Source organism: Leopardus geoffroyi, chromosome A2 (assembly GCF_018350155.1).
Source record: "Leopardus geoffroyi isolate Oge1 chromosome A2, O.geoffroyi_Oge1_pat1.0, whole genome shotgun sequence".
NCBI classification, from domain to species: domain Eukaryota; kingdom Metazoa; phylum Chordata; class Mammalia; order Carnivora; family Felidae; genus Leopardus; species Leopardus geoffroyi.
In genome coordinates, this window is record NC_059331.1 from 74,324,444 (window position 1) to 74,341,226 (window position 16,783).

Consider the following 16,783-nt stretch of genomic DNA (forward strand, 5'->3'; position numbering starts at 1 on the left):
CTCTGCATAAATAGCATCATCCTGCATATCAGTTTTTGTAACTTGCTTTCTTCACTGAATTTTATGTTTGGAAAATTCATCTAATTCATTTCATGTTGTTCTAGCTTATTCTCTCCACTGCTTAATAGTATCCCATTATATTACACATTTATCCATTTTCATATTGAAATACACTTCATCTCATATTTTCACCTTTTGGCTATTAAAAACAATGCTGCTGTGAACATTTTCCATGTCCCCTCATGCACACGTTCAAGACTTTCTATAGGGACATGCCTAAAGGTGAAACTGGAGATCATAGGATAGACTCATGTACAATCTCAAAGAGCTTGCCAAATTGCTCTCCAACACAGGTATCATTTTCCAACATGGATATCAGTCCTCCAACAATGTTCATGGATTTCTTTGCTTTATCCACACTTAGTAGTGTCAGACTCTTAAATGTCTTACAATCTCTTCAGTGTGAAATGGAATATTATTTCCGTTTTAATTTGCATTGGTCTAAAAACAACTGAGCCTGAGTAACTTTTTATAGCCAGTCAGGTTTCCTTTTCTGGAGATTGCCTATTTTTCTGCTGAATTGTTTCTTTTTTCTATTTGATTTTAAGGAATTTTTAATATATTCTGGTTATTAATCTTTGGTCCGTTACCTTCTAAGGGTCTGTGATTCATCTTCTTGCTTTTATATGGTGGCTTCTGATGCACAAAAGTTTTTCATTTTAATAAGTAGCGAAGTTTATCAATCTTTTCTTTGTAGTTTATACTTTTCGTATGTTGTCTACAAAATTCTTCCCTGCCCTAAGGTCATAAAGATGCTTTCCTATATTATTTTCTATAAGTTTTAAAGTTTTGCTTTTTATATTTAGGGCATAAATTGACCTGGAACATTATTTTATTGTATAGAATAAACTAAAGTTTATTCAATTTTTATCTTTCCCCATAAGGATAATTAATGTTCAACCATCAATTATTGTTTATTCTTTAATGATTTATAGTATAAGCCCTAAAAAAACATGTTTCCATATATATGCCCACATGTTTCTGAGCTCTCTATTCTGTTCCATTGATGTATTTCCTTATCCTTGTACTAATATTATGGGTTGCATGTCTTTATATCTAAAAGGGCAAATCTGCCTACCAGGTTCTTCCTTAAAACTGCCTTAACTATTCTTAGCTCTTAAGTAGAGCCCTCAGACTTTTTCTATTTAAAATTTTAAAATGGGGGGCGCCTGGGTGGCGCAGTCGGTTGAGCGTCCGACTTCAGCCAGGTCACGATCTCGCGGTCCGTGAGTTCGAGCCCCGCGTCAGGCTCTGGGCTGATGGCTCAGAGCCTGGAGCCTGTTTCCGATTCTGTGTCTCCCTCTCTCTCTGCCCCTCCCCCGTTCATGCTCTGTCTCTCTCTGTCCCAAAAATAAATAAACGTTGAAAAACAAAAATTTTTTTAAATAAATAAATAAATAAAATAAATAAATAAAATTTTAAAATGGGTCTAATTCTCTAAAATATTCTCTTTGATATGAGTCCTGAGGTCCCTCCTGAGTACCTATCCCCAAGAGAAATCCTGTAATCTGTCCATACAAGGACAGAGATTAAGAAAATGCCATGGGAGTTGGGGGGTGGTGCCTGGCTAACTCAGTCAGTAGAGCTTGCAACTCTTGATCTCGGGGTTGCGAGTTAAAGCCCCATGATGGGTGTAGAGATTACTTAAAAATAAAATTTTTAAGAAAAAAATAAGAAGATGCCATTGGGGAATTCACAAAAATCAAAAGGGTACTTTGCAAACCCCTTTCCTAATAATAATAATAATAATAATAATAATAATAATAATAATAATGATTTATTAAAGGGCAAACAGTGTTCCTACCACAAAATTAGTCTAGTCAATAATATAATGTAATGTTTATCCTTCTAGGAAGAAAAAATAATGAAGTTGATAATAAAAAAAGTAAATATTTTAAAATGTGGTAGAGAGGTATGGCCAACTAATCTTTGACAAAGCAGGAAAGAATATCCAATGGAATGAAGACAGTCTCTTCAGCAAGTGGTACTGGGAAAACTGGACACCGACATGCAGAAAAATGAACCTGGACCACTTTCTCGCATCATATACAAAAATAAGCTCCAAATGGATGAAAGACCTCAATGTAAGTCAGGAAGCCATCAAAATCCTTGAGGAGAAAGCAGGCAAAAACCTCTTTGACCTTGGCTGCAGCAACTTCTTACTCAACACATCTCTGGAGGCAAGGGAAACAAAAGCAAAAATGAACTCCTGGGACCTCATCAAAATAAAAAGCTACTGCACAGCGAAGGAAAAAATCAACAAAACTAAAAGGCAACTGACAGAATGGAAGAAGATATTTGCAAATGACACATCAGATAAAGGGTTAGTATCCAAAATCTATAAAGAACTTATCAAACTCAACACCCAAAAAACAAATAAGCCAGTGAAGAAATGGGCAAAAGACATGAATAGACACTTCTCCAAAGAAGACATCCAGATGGCCAACCGACACATGAAAAAATGCTCCACATCACTCATCATCAGGGAAATACAAATCGAAACCACAATGAGATACCACCTCACACCTGTCAGAATGGCCAACATTAACAACTCAGGCAACAACAGATGCTGGTGAGGATGCAGAGAAAGAGGATCTCTTGCATTGTTGGTGGGACTGCAAGGGGGTGCAGCCACTCTGGAAAACAGTATGGAGGTTCCTCAAAAAACTAAAAATAGAACTACCCTATGACCCAGCAATTGCACTACTAGGTATTTATCCAAGGGATACAGGTATGCTGTTTCAAAGGGACACATGCACCCCAATATTTGTAGCAGCACTATCAACCATAGCCAAAGTATGGAAAGAACCCAAATGTCCATCGATAGATAAATGGATAAAGAAGATGTGGTATATATATACAATGGAGTATTATTCAGCAATCAAAAAGAATGAAATCTTGCCATTTGCAACTACATGGATGGAACAAGAGGGTATTATGCTAAGCGAAATTAGTCAGTCAGAGAAAGACAAATATCAAATGACTTCACTTATATGAGGACTTTAAGAGACAAAACAGATAAACATAAGGGAAGGGAAGCAAAAATAATAAAAAAAAAAACAGGGAGGGGGACAAAACATAAGAGACTCTTAAATATAGAGAATAAACAGAGGGTTACTAGAGGGGTTGTGGGAAGGGGGAAATGGGCTAAATGAGTAAGGCACATTAAGAAATCTCTTGAAATCATTGTTGCACTATATGCTAACTAACTTGAAGGTAAATTTAAAAAATAAATAAAATAAAAAAATAAAATAAAACAGGGGCGCCTGGGTGGCTCAGTCAGGTAAGAGTCTGACTTCGGCTCAGGTCATGATCTCGCAGTTTACGAGTTCGAGCCCCGCATTGGGCTTCACTGACAGCTCAGAGCCTGGAACCTGCTTCGGATTCTGTGTCTCCCTCTCTCTCTGCCCCTCCCCAGCTCATACTCTCTCTCTCAATAATAAATAAAACATTAAAAAAAATTTAAAATAAATAAATAAAATAAATCCTAGCTCTGAAAAAAAATAAATAAAATAAAATAAAATAAAATAAAATAAAATAAAATAAAATAAAATGTGGTAGAGAGAATTTTTAATACTAAATTTTTATAATTAATAACACGCTCAGAAGATGCAAAGGAAAACAGGTACAACCTAAAATTAAAGTGTTAATGAGGCGTCTGGGTGGCTCAGCCGGTTAAGTGTCCGACTTTGGCTCAGGTCATGATCTCACAGTTTGTGGGTTTGAGCCCCACATCAGGCTCTGTGCTGACAGCTCAGAGCCTGGAGCCTGCTTCGGATTCTGTGTCTCCCTCTCTCTCTGTTCCTCCCCCGCTCATGCTCTGTCTCCCTCTCTCCTTCAAAAACAAATTTAAAAAAAAAATTAAAATTAAAGTGTTAAGGGAAGTATTATACTTCTACAAGTATACAGAAGTAGAGAATGGTCACTTAAAACAAAAAACTAAAAAATATAAATATGTACTTTAAGAGATTTTTCTCTACACACTGGTACACAGGAAACACTAGTTTTCTCAAAAAGTAATTCCTGGGGCACCTGGGTGGCTCAGGTGGTTAAGTGTTCGACTTTAGCTCAGGTCAAGATCTTGCAGTGTGTGAGTTTCAGCCCCGCGTCGTGCTTTGTGCTGACAGCTCAGAGCCTGAAGCCTGTTTCGGATTCTGTGCTTCCTTCTGTCCCTGTCCCTCCCCCACTCGCACTCTGTCTCTCTGTCTCTCTCTCTCTCTGTCTCTCTCTCTCTCAAAAATAAAGATTAAAAAAAAAATTTTTTTTTAAGTAATTCCTAGTGGCTTATAGCTTTTTAAACACTGCCCCCTAATGTTCACACTCTGAAATGATAAGAGGACCTCGCTAACAAAAATAATCTGGTCCTTCCTCCCCTGTGATCAGTCTAGCATTTTTGTCCTGCAGACCAGATTTCACATACTGAGGCAATCTCAACCACACAACTGTCAGAGTGCATTAAAGTAAATCTCTCAACCATTCTAAGATTACTCTCATCAGCAATAAGGCCAACATGTGAGTGAGAACAGACTATTTGGGCTTGGACAGCACTGACAGAACAGCAATGCCACTGGGAAACATCAGGAAAGTCTAGGATCCCAATCATAACATGTGCAACTTTAGACTGATCTAATCAGTCTTATTAAAAAATATCAAAAACAAACACTGATTACCAAGAATATCAAACTTTTAAAAAAGAGATGGCCCTTACTTTATATACACAAATTCATGACTCATAAATGACCTTTGCTTCCAAAAGAATCTGTTGAAATTTAAACTCCCTGATGAGCAAACTTGTTCATGACTTCCACCACTGAAAATATGATTAACAACAAATGAAAGAGAAGAGCAAGGATATGTTATTCTCAAGTCAAGCTGTTCGGTGTCTTATGGTTGCAAAGTCCATGTCATTACTTAACAATGATATATGTCTAAGTTTGGAAAGCATAGGGCACTTAATATTTAGTCAAGAGGCCTGAGTTTTAAACCCATCTGCCATTAAATATCTGTGTGACCAGAGGTCCCTTAGATGTCCTGGACCTGTTTCCTTATCAGGAAATAAAGGAAGATTGGACTGTATGGATGTTATTCTAATGATTGTCAGGAGATGGGGATGTAAAGGATTACAGAATTATGGAAGGTATTTTTCCAGACTACAAATGCTTTTCCCCATCACTTCTTTATTTCCCCATCTGTAACACTGAAAAAGAATATGAAATCCCCATATCCCCACAGCTGAGAATTTCTGAATTATATAGTCTATCTCCAAGTCCCTTTGCCACACCAAAATGTTAATACGGGATCTGAGAACTGGAAGAAAACACAGAGATTCTCTAATCACAAGCCAAGGCCCAGAAGAACTCTTGGGTCTAAACATTTAGTTATAGTATATGGAACTTTGAGAACTGTGAGGCTCCCCATGTGGATTATTAGCATTTTATTAGACTGGGGGATATGATAAAATACATTATTATTCCCAAACTTTACCCCTCTTGAAATCCACACCTTGCCATGTGACTCCGTAGTTCCTGCCACGTAGAGTAGAATATATTTCGACCACACATTGGTAGTGGCCTTTGGCCATATGACTTTCCTTGACCAAAGTAAAGTAAGCAAATCAGATGCGAGCACATGCTTTAAATGTGCTTGTGAAGTTGGGCTTGTTCTCTGTACGCTTGCCTTTCACTATGAGAAGATGCATTTGGTAGCCAATGATCCAAGGAGTATAAGAGACATGGAGAACAGGCCAGGCACCCAACATAAAACTTGGAGCCCAATCTAACCAGTCATAGATCAGCCAAATCGCAGCCAACCCAAACTCATGAGAATGAGAAATAAAGACTTACTGTCATATGAGATTTTGCATTTGCCAATTACATAGCATTTTTATGATAACAGGATAATTCAGAAGATAATATTTTACCTATTTTAATAATTCAGACTTCAACATTTCCATTGGACTGTGATATTTTAGGGAAAAATCTTTCCCTCTCTCTGACACATATAAATATTGTCATACAGATACAAAAACAAAAGTGTGATTACAGGTCTATAAAATAGAACATCTAAGAAAGACTCAGATCTAGAGGCAAAGAGTCATCTACTATGTACAGACTCTGTCTCTCATGCTGATTCAGTAGAGAAGTTAATGATCATTGGGCCCTTCATCCTCTCTAAAATAATACCAGTCAAACATTGCAGTTATAGCCTAATTTATATGAAAATAGCACCACAAAACTATACCATGAAAAGCACTATTTTTACTAAAGCAATATGTCATAGTCAAAGTATTATTGTATCCCAAGTAACCCGAATGCATAGAAACAGAAGTATTTTGGTTATTACTTTATGACTAACAGATATCTTTAATCCTATCACTCTTCAACTACCTCCACCATGACTACTCTAATTCAGGCCACCAACATCTCTAGCCTGGACTAGTTCAATAGCTTCACAATTGTTCTTCCACTTCTACCCTTGTCTTCTACAATCTTTTTCTCAACACGGTAGCTAAACTCATCCTTTAAAAAAAAAAAAATGTCACATCATATCATTCTTCTGCTCAAAACACTCCATTGGCTTATACACTTATTCAAAATAAAGGTCAAACTCCTTCAGTAAGAGTCACCCTGAACTCTTCATGATCGTGCTAACCAATATCTCCCTGATTTTCTTCCTATTACATTCCTCTTGGCTCACTCTGCCTTGCTTGTCCTCAAACATGCCCAGCACACTCCTGCCTCAGGTCCTTTGCACTTGCTGTTTTATTTTTATTTTTTTTATGTTTATTTATTTCTGAGACAGAGAGAGACAGAGCATGAGTGGGAGAGGGGCAGAGAGAGAGAGGGAGACACAGAATCTGAAGCAGGCTCCAGGCTCTGAGCCGTCAGCACAGCTCACAAACTGTGAGATCATGACCTGAGCCAAAGTCGGTCGCTCAACCGACTGAGCCACCCAGGTGCCCCTGCACTTGCTGTTTTTCTTTCCTGAAACCATCTTTGCCAATATCTACATGATTCACACCTTTACTTCATCCAGGTCTCTGCTCAAATGTCACCTTATCAAGGGAAACTTCTCTTACTTCCAAGCATAAAATAGCTCCTCCTCACCTCATCCCCCTCGCCCTACTTTATTTTTCTTTTGCCCTTATCACTACTGGGTTCAATTATAAAAGACAAAAACAAAAGAATGTTTTTGTTTCTGTATTTACTATCTATCTCCCTAACCTATAATGCAAACCTCAATGAAAGTATAAATATGTGTTATTCAGTGCTACATCCCAGGACCTTAGAATACTGCCTGGCAGATCATAGGCCTGCAGTAAATATTTAGAAGATGAATGAATAAAGACTGAAAATATTAAGAAAGTTTTCTGACAAAAACTATCAATGTAACTTGGAATTTTCAGAGCCATCTCTCTATATTGCATCCCTAATTAATACATAATTGCTTATAAAATAGAAAACTTAACTAATATAATGACTTTTTTCTTTTGGACCTAAAGACACACACACACACACACACACACACACACACACACACACAATGTTCACCGGCTCTACAATCTGGAAGACTATATATAAAGCACTCTTTTGCTTCACCTGGCTTAACGCTTTTGAATATATTAAAAGGATATGTTGGGATCCTGTGCTATCTTTTTTTTTAATGTTTTTATTTTTTTTTTTTTTTTTGAGACAGAGAGAGACAGAGCATGAACAGGGGAGGGGGAGACACAGAATCTGAAGCAGGCTCCAGGCTCTGAGCTGTCAGCACACAGCCCGACACGGGGCTCTAACTCACAGAGTGTGAGATCATGACCTGAGCTGAAGTCAGACACTCAACCAACTGAGCCACCCAGGCGCCCTGAGACCCTGTGCTATCTTAAAGCCAACTAATATTTCACCTATATTTCTATGTATTAATTAATAACAGTACTTCATAAATGTTTGTAGAATATCAGTAGAAAAATGGGCAAAAAACTACAGACATACAATAGAAGAAGAAATACAAACAGCCAATCAAAGCATGAAAATCTTCATTTAGGTTAATGTTCTTTAACGATGAGTTGGGGGTGAGGGCAAGGGAGAACGGAATCACTTCAGGAAAGCCAACACTAGCAAGAGGTTTCTTACGTACATAAAGAAACCCAATAACTGAAAAGTCTACTCACTGGGGAGGGTGTGGGGTACAGATACCTGTGATGGAACAATAGATGATGTGAGGAGCAATCTTGTCTATATCTTCATATCCTAGGCCCATTGCAGACAGTTTGCCAGGGACATAGTTTTCCACAAACACATCACAAACAGCTGCGAGCTGAGGAAAGAGGTGAAGATGAGTCAGACTTCTTCAGGGACCTTCCAGACTTTCAACAAGCCCCCACATGACACAATTCTAATTTCAGTAAACACAGTTGATCTTCACTTTGTAATAGTCCAGAAAAACAACAAGAAAAGTAGAATTACAAAGTAGAATTAAATAAACATAAAGGCTCCGGTCAACTACTTGAGATATTACTGCCAATAAAACAATGGCCATTAAAATATTCAGTAAGTACCGTGGCGTTAAGTGGATTCTGCTTATGTTAAATGTAAGAAATATCTAGGTTACGTGGTCCCAACATATTCTCAGAAGTTTCAGTAGGAAAGGTAAAATATATGTATAAAAATATATGAAAAACATCTTCTAAACCCTTTATAAAAAACTAAATACGATGTTTTTTGCTATTCATCATGGTCACTATGTAATGTTTGTTCCTCATTACAACCTGAACATATAGGTGTTTAATACATGTAAACATGATTCAGAAATGTCTTCATACTTTTCAGATGCTTCCTTTCCAAAGAGTTCTAAATGTATTTAATGAATTATTTAAATATATATATTCATATTAATATAATATATATCCATATATACATATATATAATATATATAAATATGCATATTAAACCATAGCTCAGTGAATCAGTAAGTCAGAAACAAGGCCCAGATTTTGATTCCCAGATCACTGCAATCCGAATTAGAGGACAATGAACCACTGTAAACCTTAACCTTAAATTTTCAAAATTTCAGTTGTGACTACACATCTTTTAAGGTATGTTTTAAAGTCATCCAAAAATTATACTATTTCACCCAGAGAAATTCATTACAGTAATCCTTTTTTTTTAAGAATTTATTTTTAAGTAATCTCTACACCCAACGTGGGGCTCGAACCTACAATCCCAAGATCAAGAATCACATGCTCCACCAGCCAGGTGCCCCCATTACAGTAATTCTTGAACATATTCAAGTGCCTAAAAACTATTCAACAATTTTTTTAATTGCCATGGTGACATAGACTTAAATATATCCACGCATACAAACTAATGTAATAGAGTAAGACTCTAGATAAAAGATGGGCAAACTTTTTCCATAAAAGGTCAAATAGTAAATATTTCAGCCTTTGAAGGCCATATACATTCCCTGTCAGATACTCTTCTTTATTTTCCTTCAGCAATCTTTAAAAATGTAAAATCGATTCTTAGTCCAAGGACCATACAGAAACAAACCTGATATGACCCACATTATCTACAAACCTCTGCTCTAGATTAAAAAGACTGAATTAGCATCAACTTTAGATGGAAACATGTAAATAAACTGAATGCCTATATGTTACTGTGTCACTGAGTTTGGAATATATATATGGAATTGTCAGATTTAACAAAATTTGGAGGGAGGGGATCTCAGGAAACATCTCAAGGAAATAAGATGTCATCCTCCAGAGCTCCTGAAACAGTGGCACCAGGAGCCAGGTAAACACTTCTCTGGAGAGAAATGATAAATATATTAAGACATAGGACAAAGATAGAAAGGTTGAAGTATGCACTCCAAATCTCAAGCCATATAGGTGTCTTTCCAAATTTCAGGTACCAATTAACATTTGAGCTGTTTGTAAGCAACTCCATACAGGGAGAGTCCCAATAAAGATGCATTTACTTATTTGTTGTTAATGATTCTACCAAGTACTGCTTGCTTAGGGATTTGGAGGAAGGCCAAGTGTTTATTTTAAATAAAACAAAATGGTACACTTTAATTTATTCCACAAATTCTTCTGAGCCTCTATTTACTATTGACAAGGCACTCTTGTGGGCTGTAAAGAAAACAAACTACATCAAACACATCTAGACTTCTACACTGGTCATCTCTTGCTGCATATATTCTGCATGGCGCACTATATAGCACCTTATGCAAATGACATTTAATGAATTATTTAATTTTTAAAAACTCTGTGTGGGTTCCCCAAGAAGTTAAACATAGAATTACCATATGACCCAGCAATGCCTCTCCTAGGTATATACTCAAAAGAACTAAAATCAGGGACCCAAACAGATACTTGTATGCCAATGTTCAAGGCAGCAGTATTCTTTGCAATAGCCAAAAGGTGGAAATAATCCAAGTGTCCATCAGCAGACAAATGTATCCATCCATAAAGTGGAATATTACTCATTCATAAAAAGAGAATGAAGTTCTGATACATGCTAGAACATACACAAACCTTTAAAATATTATACTAAATGGGCTCCTGGGTGGCTCAGTCAGAAGGGCGTCTGACTTCGGCTCAGGTCATGATCTCGCGGTCCGTGAGTTCAAGCCCCGCGTTGGGCTCTGTGCTGACAGCTCAGAGCCTGGAGCCTGTTTCAGATTCTGTGTCTCCCTCTCTCTCTGACCCTCCCCCATTCATGCTCTGTCTCTCTCTGTCTCAGGGGCGAATAAACGTTTAAAAAAAAATTTTTTTTAATATGCTAAATGACATTAATCGGACACAAAAATACAAATATTGTATAATTTCACTTATATAAAATACTCACAATAGGCAAACCCATAGAGACACAAAGTAGATGAGAGATTCTCAGGGGCTGGAGTGAGTGGGAAGTGGAATTATTGCTTAATGGATACAGTTTCTGTCTGGGGTGATGCAACATTTTAGAAATAGATAGTAGTGGGCCACCTGGGTGGCTCAGTCAGTTAAGCGTCCAACTCTTGGTTTCCGGTCAGATCATAATCTCATGGTTCGTGAGTTCAAGCCCCACATCGGGCTCTGTACTGACAGTTGCAGAGCCTGCTTGGGATTCTCTGTCTCCCTCACTCTCTCTGCCCCTCCCCTGCTCACTCTCTATCTCTTTGTCTCAAAATAAATAAAACATTTAAAAACAATAGCAGTACTGATTGTACAGTATTAGGAATATATTAATGCCACTGAACTGTGTACTTAAAAATGGTTAAAAAGGAAATTTTTATGCTCTATATATTTTACCACAACAAAAAATTTTTTAACTATGTAAGGTATTTGTATTTTTAGACTTCTAAGGAATCCTAAATCACATCTCAATCTACATAAAGTATATAGATGGACCACAAACAAATGCATTATTTCAATAACAGAAGGAAATAAATATAATGAGTAATTTATATTAATATAAAAGTATAAAAATATTTCAAGTAACCAAAAAAAGCAGATTAAAAAACAATATACATGGTATTATCTCACGTTTTCAGGAAAAATGAGTATACAAGGACATAAAGAGATTGGATATGATATACTAAAATATTAATGTCTTTGCATGAACTTGTATTATTTCTTGGGTAACATGAAAAAAAAATGGTAACTAAAAAGAGCTGTGCTCAGAGTACCATGTAGTCTGGCTCTACAACATTACAAGAAAAATACAGAAAAGTTGAGTTTAAGAGCTAAATATTTCTACTAATAAAGATGCACAGTTTTTTTATGATTACCCAAGAAATCAACATGTATGCATTTTGATATTTATTTATTAAGAAATACCCCAAAAAAGTTTATAGGGCAGAAATTATTCCTTTCTCCATTTTACAAATATTTATTTTAGATATGTACTAGCCACTTACTAGATATTGATTCCAAGCTGGTCTGTCATTGACCATATTCTCTCTCCCTCTCTATTTTAGGATATTCACCCATTTCAAGATTATATCTATTCCCTACAGCTTTAGCTAATCATTCATAAGTATTCTAAGAAAATAGTGCAAAACTCAGAGCCATGAGAAATTGATCTCCACACTAACTACAAGTATTATATGTGATAGTTACCTCAGTAGAGACCAAATGTTTACTGCATTTCCCTGATACAATGATCTACCAGGAAATAAAGGGAGAGAAGAAGACTAGTTCCCAGTTTTACTGGTATAATATCCTCTTCCTCATCTAAGTGCTTACAAATCATTGAAAAAATCTATTCTAGAATCTGGCCCAGAATAAAAAGCAAGCACAATTTTGTATGACTTAGAGAACCTACTATCTTTTTTCTTTCTGAAAGGAGATAAAAAAAATTCTTCCCTCTAGTCACAGAGTAAATAAGAACTAAAATTCATTTGAAATATAGAGTATCTAATTCTGAGTTATCTTTATTAGATGTAATTTAAGAACAGACTAGAGATCAGAAATAGTACAGTAATTTTTTAAATGTTATATCAAATAATGTGCTTACTGGTAAGAAATGTATTCTAAAAGATTTAAGTGCCAAGTTTCATGATATCTCCCACTTTAAAATAGTTCAAACACACACACACACACACACACACACACACAGGGAGGTATACATATGTAAATATGCAAATATAGCAAAATATTAAAATTATTACATGTAGGATAGGGTTATTGAAAGTTCATTATACTATTCTTTCAACTTTTCTGTACGTTTGAATTTTTCATAATAAAATGTTGGAAGAAAATAAAATCCATGACATTGCTCTATGGACCATAATATGTGCACACAATATGGATATTGTGACTATTGACTAACATAGAGAATTATTTGAAATATAAATGACATATTAGAAAGTTATCAAATCATATTACCATGAAAATACCAGGCTCTACATAGATTTTCGAAGCAGAGTTTTGTTTTTTGCACAAGCTGTTTTTGGTTAGCCTTGTACAAAGGAGTCATATTTTTTGGAGCTCTCATGTATCCAGCTGATTGGTTTGTAAGCTACTTTGGAACTATTTCTATAAACTAAACTCATTATGTTAGCAATCATAGCCACCACGGTCTGTATACAGAGGTTGTTTTACTACTCTTAAGCTAAAAGAGAAATCCATGCCAGAAAGATTAAAAAGACTAAGCAAAAGATAATTTTTCCCCTAGGCAATAAGATACATAACGTGAATGGTACAACCAGCAATGGATATGAATAATGTCCCCATACAATCTCTTTAAGTTTAATATGAGTTGAAATGTACTTTATTGTTATCAATCAGACATGAAGAGAAATCAAGCCCATGATGAAATTTATTTAAAGTTGTTACAGTATAGTAGAAAACTGGCAAGATCCAAGGAGAACTAGAAGCAAGTCCTGGAGATTCATTTACTTTGGTCTGAACTACACAAGCACGTCCAAAATACTCAAAGGTACATTTATGTCTTAGTAGCAAGAGTTATGAACTCCACCCAAATATTGCCTCATTGAGAAGCTCTAATGAAATTGCAAAGTATGGGTTTAATCAAATCTGAAACTTTGACTTTTGAGGATAAAATATCAGAATGCCCTGAAATAGAAGCAAAGAAGCAGGAGCTATGAACACTAAAGATGAAACTGAGAGACAGGACAGAAAGAAGAATTGAGGCAAGAACAATTGCCTAAAACAAAATTAAATAAAATCAACTAACCACTGATGAGAAAATAAAAAGAATGGTCTGAGAATGCAGACAATGGGAATTGGGTTCAAAGTGAGGGTAGGCCATTGCAGAAAAAAATAGAGCAGGGCAACAACAATGGAGAAAAATTTAGAAAAATCAAACTAAGGTTCAATTGAAAAAGAAAACAAACAAAAAAAAATGTAAGTTATACTGTAGAAAAGATATGTGGAAATAAGGCACTAAGATCAGGACAATTACCACGCCTTGTGCTCAAAATATATCTAGTAAACAAAAATTCTAAATTTGTTGGAATGACCCATGAGATCCAAAGCGGATGGTCACTGATTCTAATCCTAATGATTAAAAGAAATTATCTTTCAATCAGCCAGATAGATAAGGAAAGTAGCCAACAGAGCAATGATGTCAAAGTTGATGCTTTGATATGAAACAAATTTGGGGATTTGGTTCTCTAATCAAGTACATCCACTAGGGTAGATTTTAAACTTTAACAAAGACAGCAAGCAAGTTCTATCTCACATGATGAATCCAATTTCATGTGCATCAAGAACAACAATAATAGGGGCACCTGGGTGTCTCAGTCGGTTAAGCATCCGACTTCGGCTCAGGTCATGATCTCACGGTCCATGAGTTCGAGCTCTGCGTCGGGCTCTGTGCTGACAGCTCAGAGCCTGGAGCCTGCTTCAGATTCTGTGTCTCCCTCTCTCTCTGACCCTCCCCCGTTCATGTTCTGTCTCTCTCTGTCTCAAAAATAAACATTAAAAAAAAATTTTTTTAATAAAAAAAAGAACAACAATAATAGCTAATACTTAATGAGTAGTAACTATGGCAAACACTCTTCTATATATTTTACACATATCAACTCAATTCTAACAAGTTTCAGAAGCAGGTACTATTATTATCTGCATTTTACTGGTAAGGAATGAAGGGCATAAAGATGTTAACTAAGGGGCACCTGGGTGGCTCAGTCAATCTTCCAACTCTTGATTTCAGCTTAAGTTATGATCTCACGGCTGTGAGATCAAGCCCCCATGTCGGGCTCCATGCTGAGCATAAAGCCTACTTGGGATTCTCTCTCTCTCACCCTCTCTGTCTGCCCCTCCCCTGCTCATTCTCTCTAAATAAACAAACATTTAAAAAAAAAATGTTAAGTAACAACCAAAAAATAAAATTAAGTAACCTACCTGCAGTCATATAGCTAGTAAGTAGAGAAGGCAGGAATTGAATCTCAGCACTGGAACACTAAGGTGTGCACCAAACCATCACACAATCTTGCCTCTCAAGAAAAGATGCTCAGATTAGGTCTAGATATATTAGCCATCTGAATAAGGGTTAGAAAAAGCTTGAGCTCTCCAGTGATGTGACCTGGGTTGAAATTCCAGCTCTTCCCTTTACTAGCTATGTGATCTTTGGAGCAACACTTGAGCCCCATGAGGCTCATTTCCCTCCCATGAAAATAAGGATCCTAATACTTCATTTACAAATAAAATTCTGAGGATTTGAGGAGATATACTGTAAGTGCCCAAGCCTAAGATCTGATGCAGAGTAGGGATTCAGTCAATAGTAGCTAGTATTAACTGAACACTTACACACTGTAGAAAAACATTATACACAACATATGAGAAATTATAAAGCATATTTTACTTACGATAAAAGTAAAGTTAAATTCCCAAATGGCATTCATAGCAAAATTAGAGATTGCCAATGAAATAAATTTTTAAAACACTTTTACTCTGATGTTCAAATCCCCAATTACAACCCAAGTGACAAGATGCCTTCCATAGAGCATACTGTACCTCTTTGATGATTTTCACCCCTCTTGGATCCTTGATATTAACAGCTATACTCTAAAAATTAAAATATATATATCTTAAAATAGTATCATAAATGTTTTTCATAGTACTAACAGTTCAATAAGGGAGCCATCCATAGCATAGATTCTCTTCTTAAAGCAAATGTATTTTCCTCATGAAGAAACATTTAAATTATCTTTACTGATTTTATTTGCAATGTAGATATGTTAGGATGATAGCAAGTGTCATAGAGTCTGGGTCTGGAGTTCTCTCTTGTCCAGCAAGAAACTGGGACACAGGATTAAAAATGCAAGTGAGGCTAATGTCCAGGAGGAGACAAAAGCCTGAGTAAGGGTCCTTGCTCTGTTTTTCTTAGGATCAGAAGGCTTAAAAATGTGGTGATGGATGTGCACAAAGAGACAATGAATCATGAATATTACCTCATGGACATGAGAGAAAGGGGATTTTGAAGATATGTGGTGTTAGGGGTTTGGGTCAATACAAAACAAAATCCTGGCTCCAGGCAGAAGGTTGTTTACAGCAGACATGAGGCCCCACCTCTGTTTGCCTAAACTGGCCTAGGGGACAAGAGCATGCTATCTCAGGGTCAACAAAGTGTCTTTCTTTTGCTAGTTAGCAACTTCGCTGGCCCATAAGGGTCTACACCTCTATTTACCTGTTTACCTAAATTGGTCCTTCCTTCTGTGAAAGCAGCTTTCTGCTATTGTACTAAGTTGGGGGGGAGGGGGGATGTTTCCACCCTGAATACCTAATCTTGTTTACCTCATCTTGGATGTTTTCATCCTAAAATTCCCTATTCCTATACCTTTGTCCTATACTGGGGACCTTTGCCCTGTTTACCTAATCTTATTCACCTAATCTTGTTAACCAAACTTGGGTGTGTACATCCTATGGCTTTCTAATTCTTTATGCCTAGTTAACCCATTGATGAAAGCTTAGGGAAGTCCTAAGCTTATTCCCCACAAGCAAGGATTATACAAAAACTTTTTCAAACTATAATATCAAGTGCTAGGCAATTAGCAATCTCCAAAAGAATGAAATGTAGAGAATCAAATGATTTCTTCCTCTAATAAAATTATTCCCATTATAAACCATTATAAATTCTCATGAAATTTTTAAGTTAGTCGAGAAGGAATATTAGTTTCAAAAAAACTCTATATTGTTTCTATTTGGCAACTGGTGAATGAATAAAATTTCATCTTATTTGAAATATTATTTATATATACAAAAAAAAGGGTAGAA

At 36.2% G+C, this 16,783-nt stretch overlaps 1 protein-coding gene across 3 annotated transcripts in view; it reads right to left on the bottom strand.

Moving 5' to 3' along the window:
* SUGCT (succinyl-CoA:glutarate-CoA transferase) overlaps positions 1-16,783 on the bottom strand; it is a 758,154-nt gene that overhangs the window by 704,011 nt on the left and 37,360 nt on the right. For all 3 annotated transcript variants that reach the window (XM_045494357.1, XM_045494359.1, XM_045494358.1), the window contains exons 5-6: positions 15,524-15,574; positions 8,253-8,373 (exon numbers count right to left, since the gene is read on the bottom strand). In XM_045494357.1, the coding sequence (XP_045350313.1) occupies positions 8,253-8,373; positions 15,524-15,574 (172 nt within the window). The remainder of the gene's footprint in view (positions 1-8,252; positions 8,374-15,523; positions 15,575-16,783) is intronic.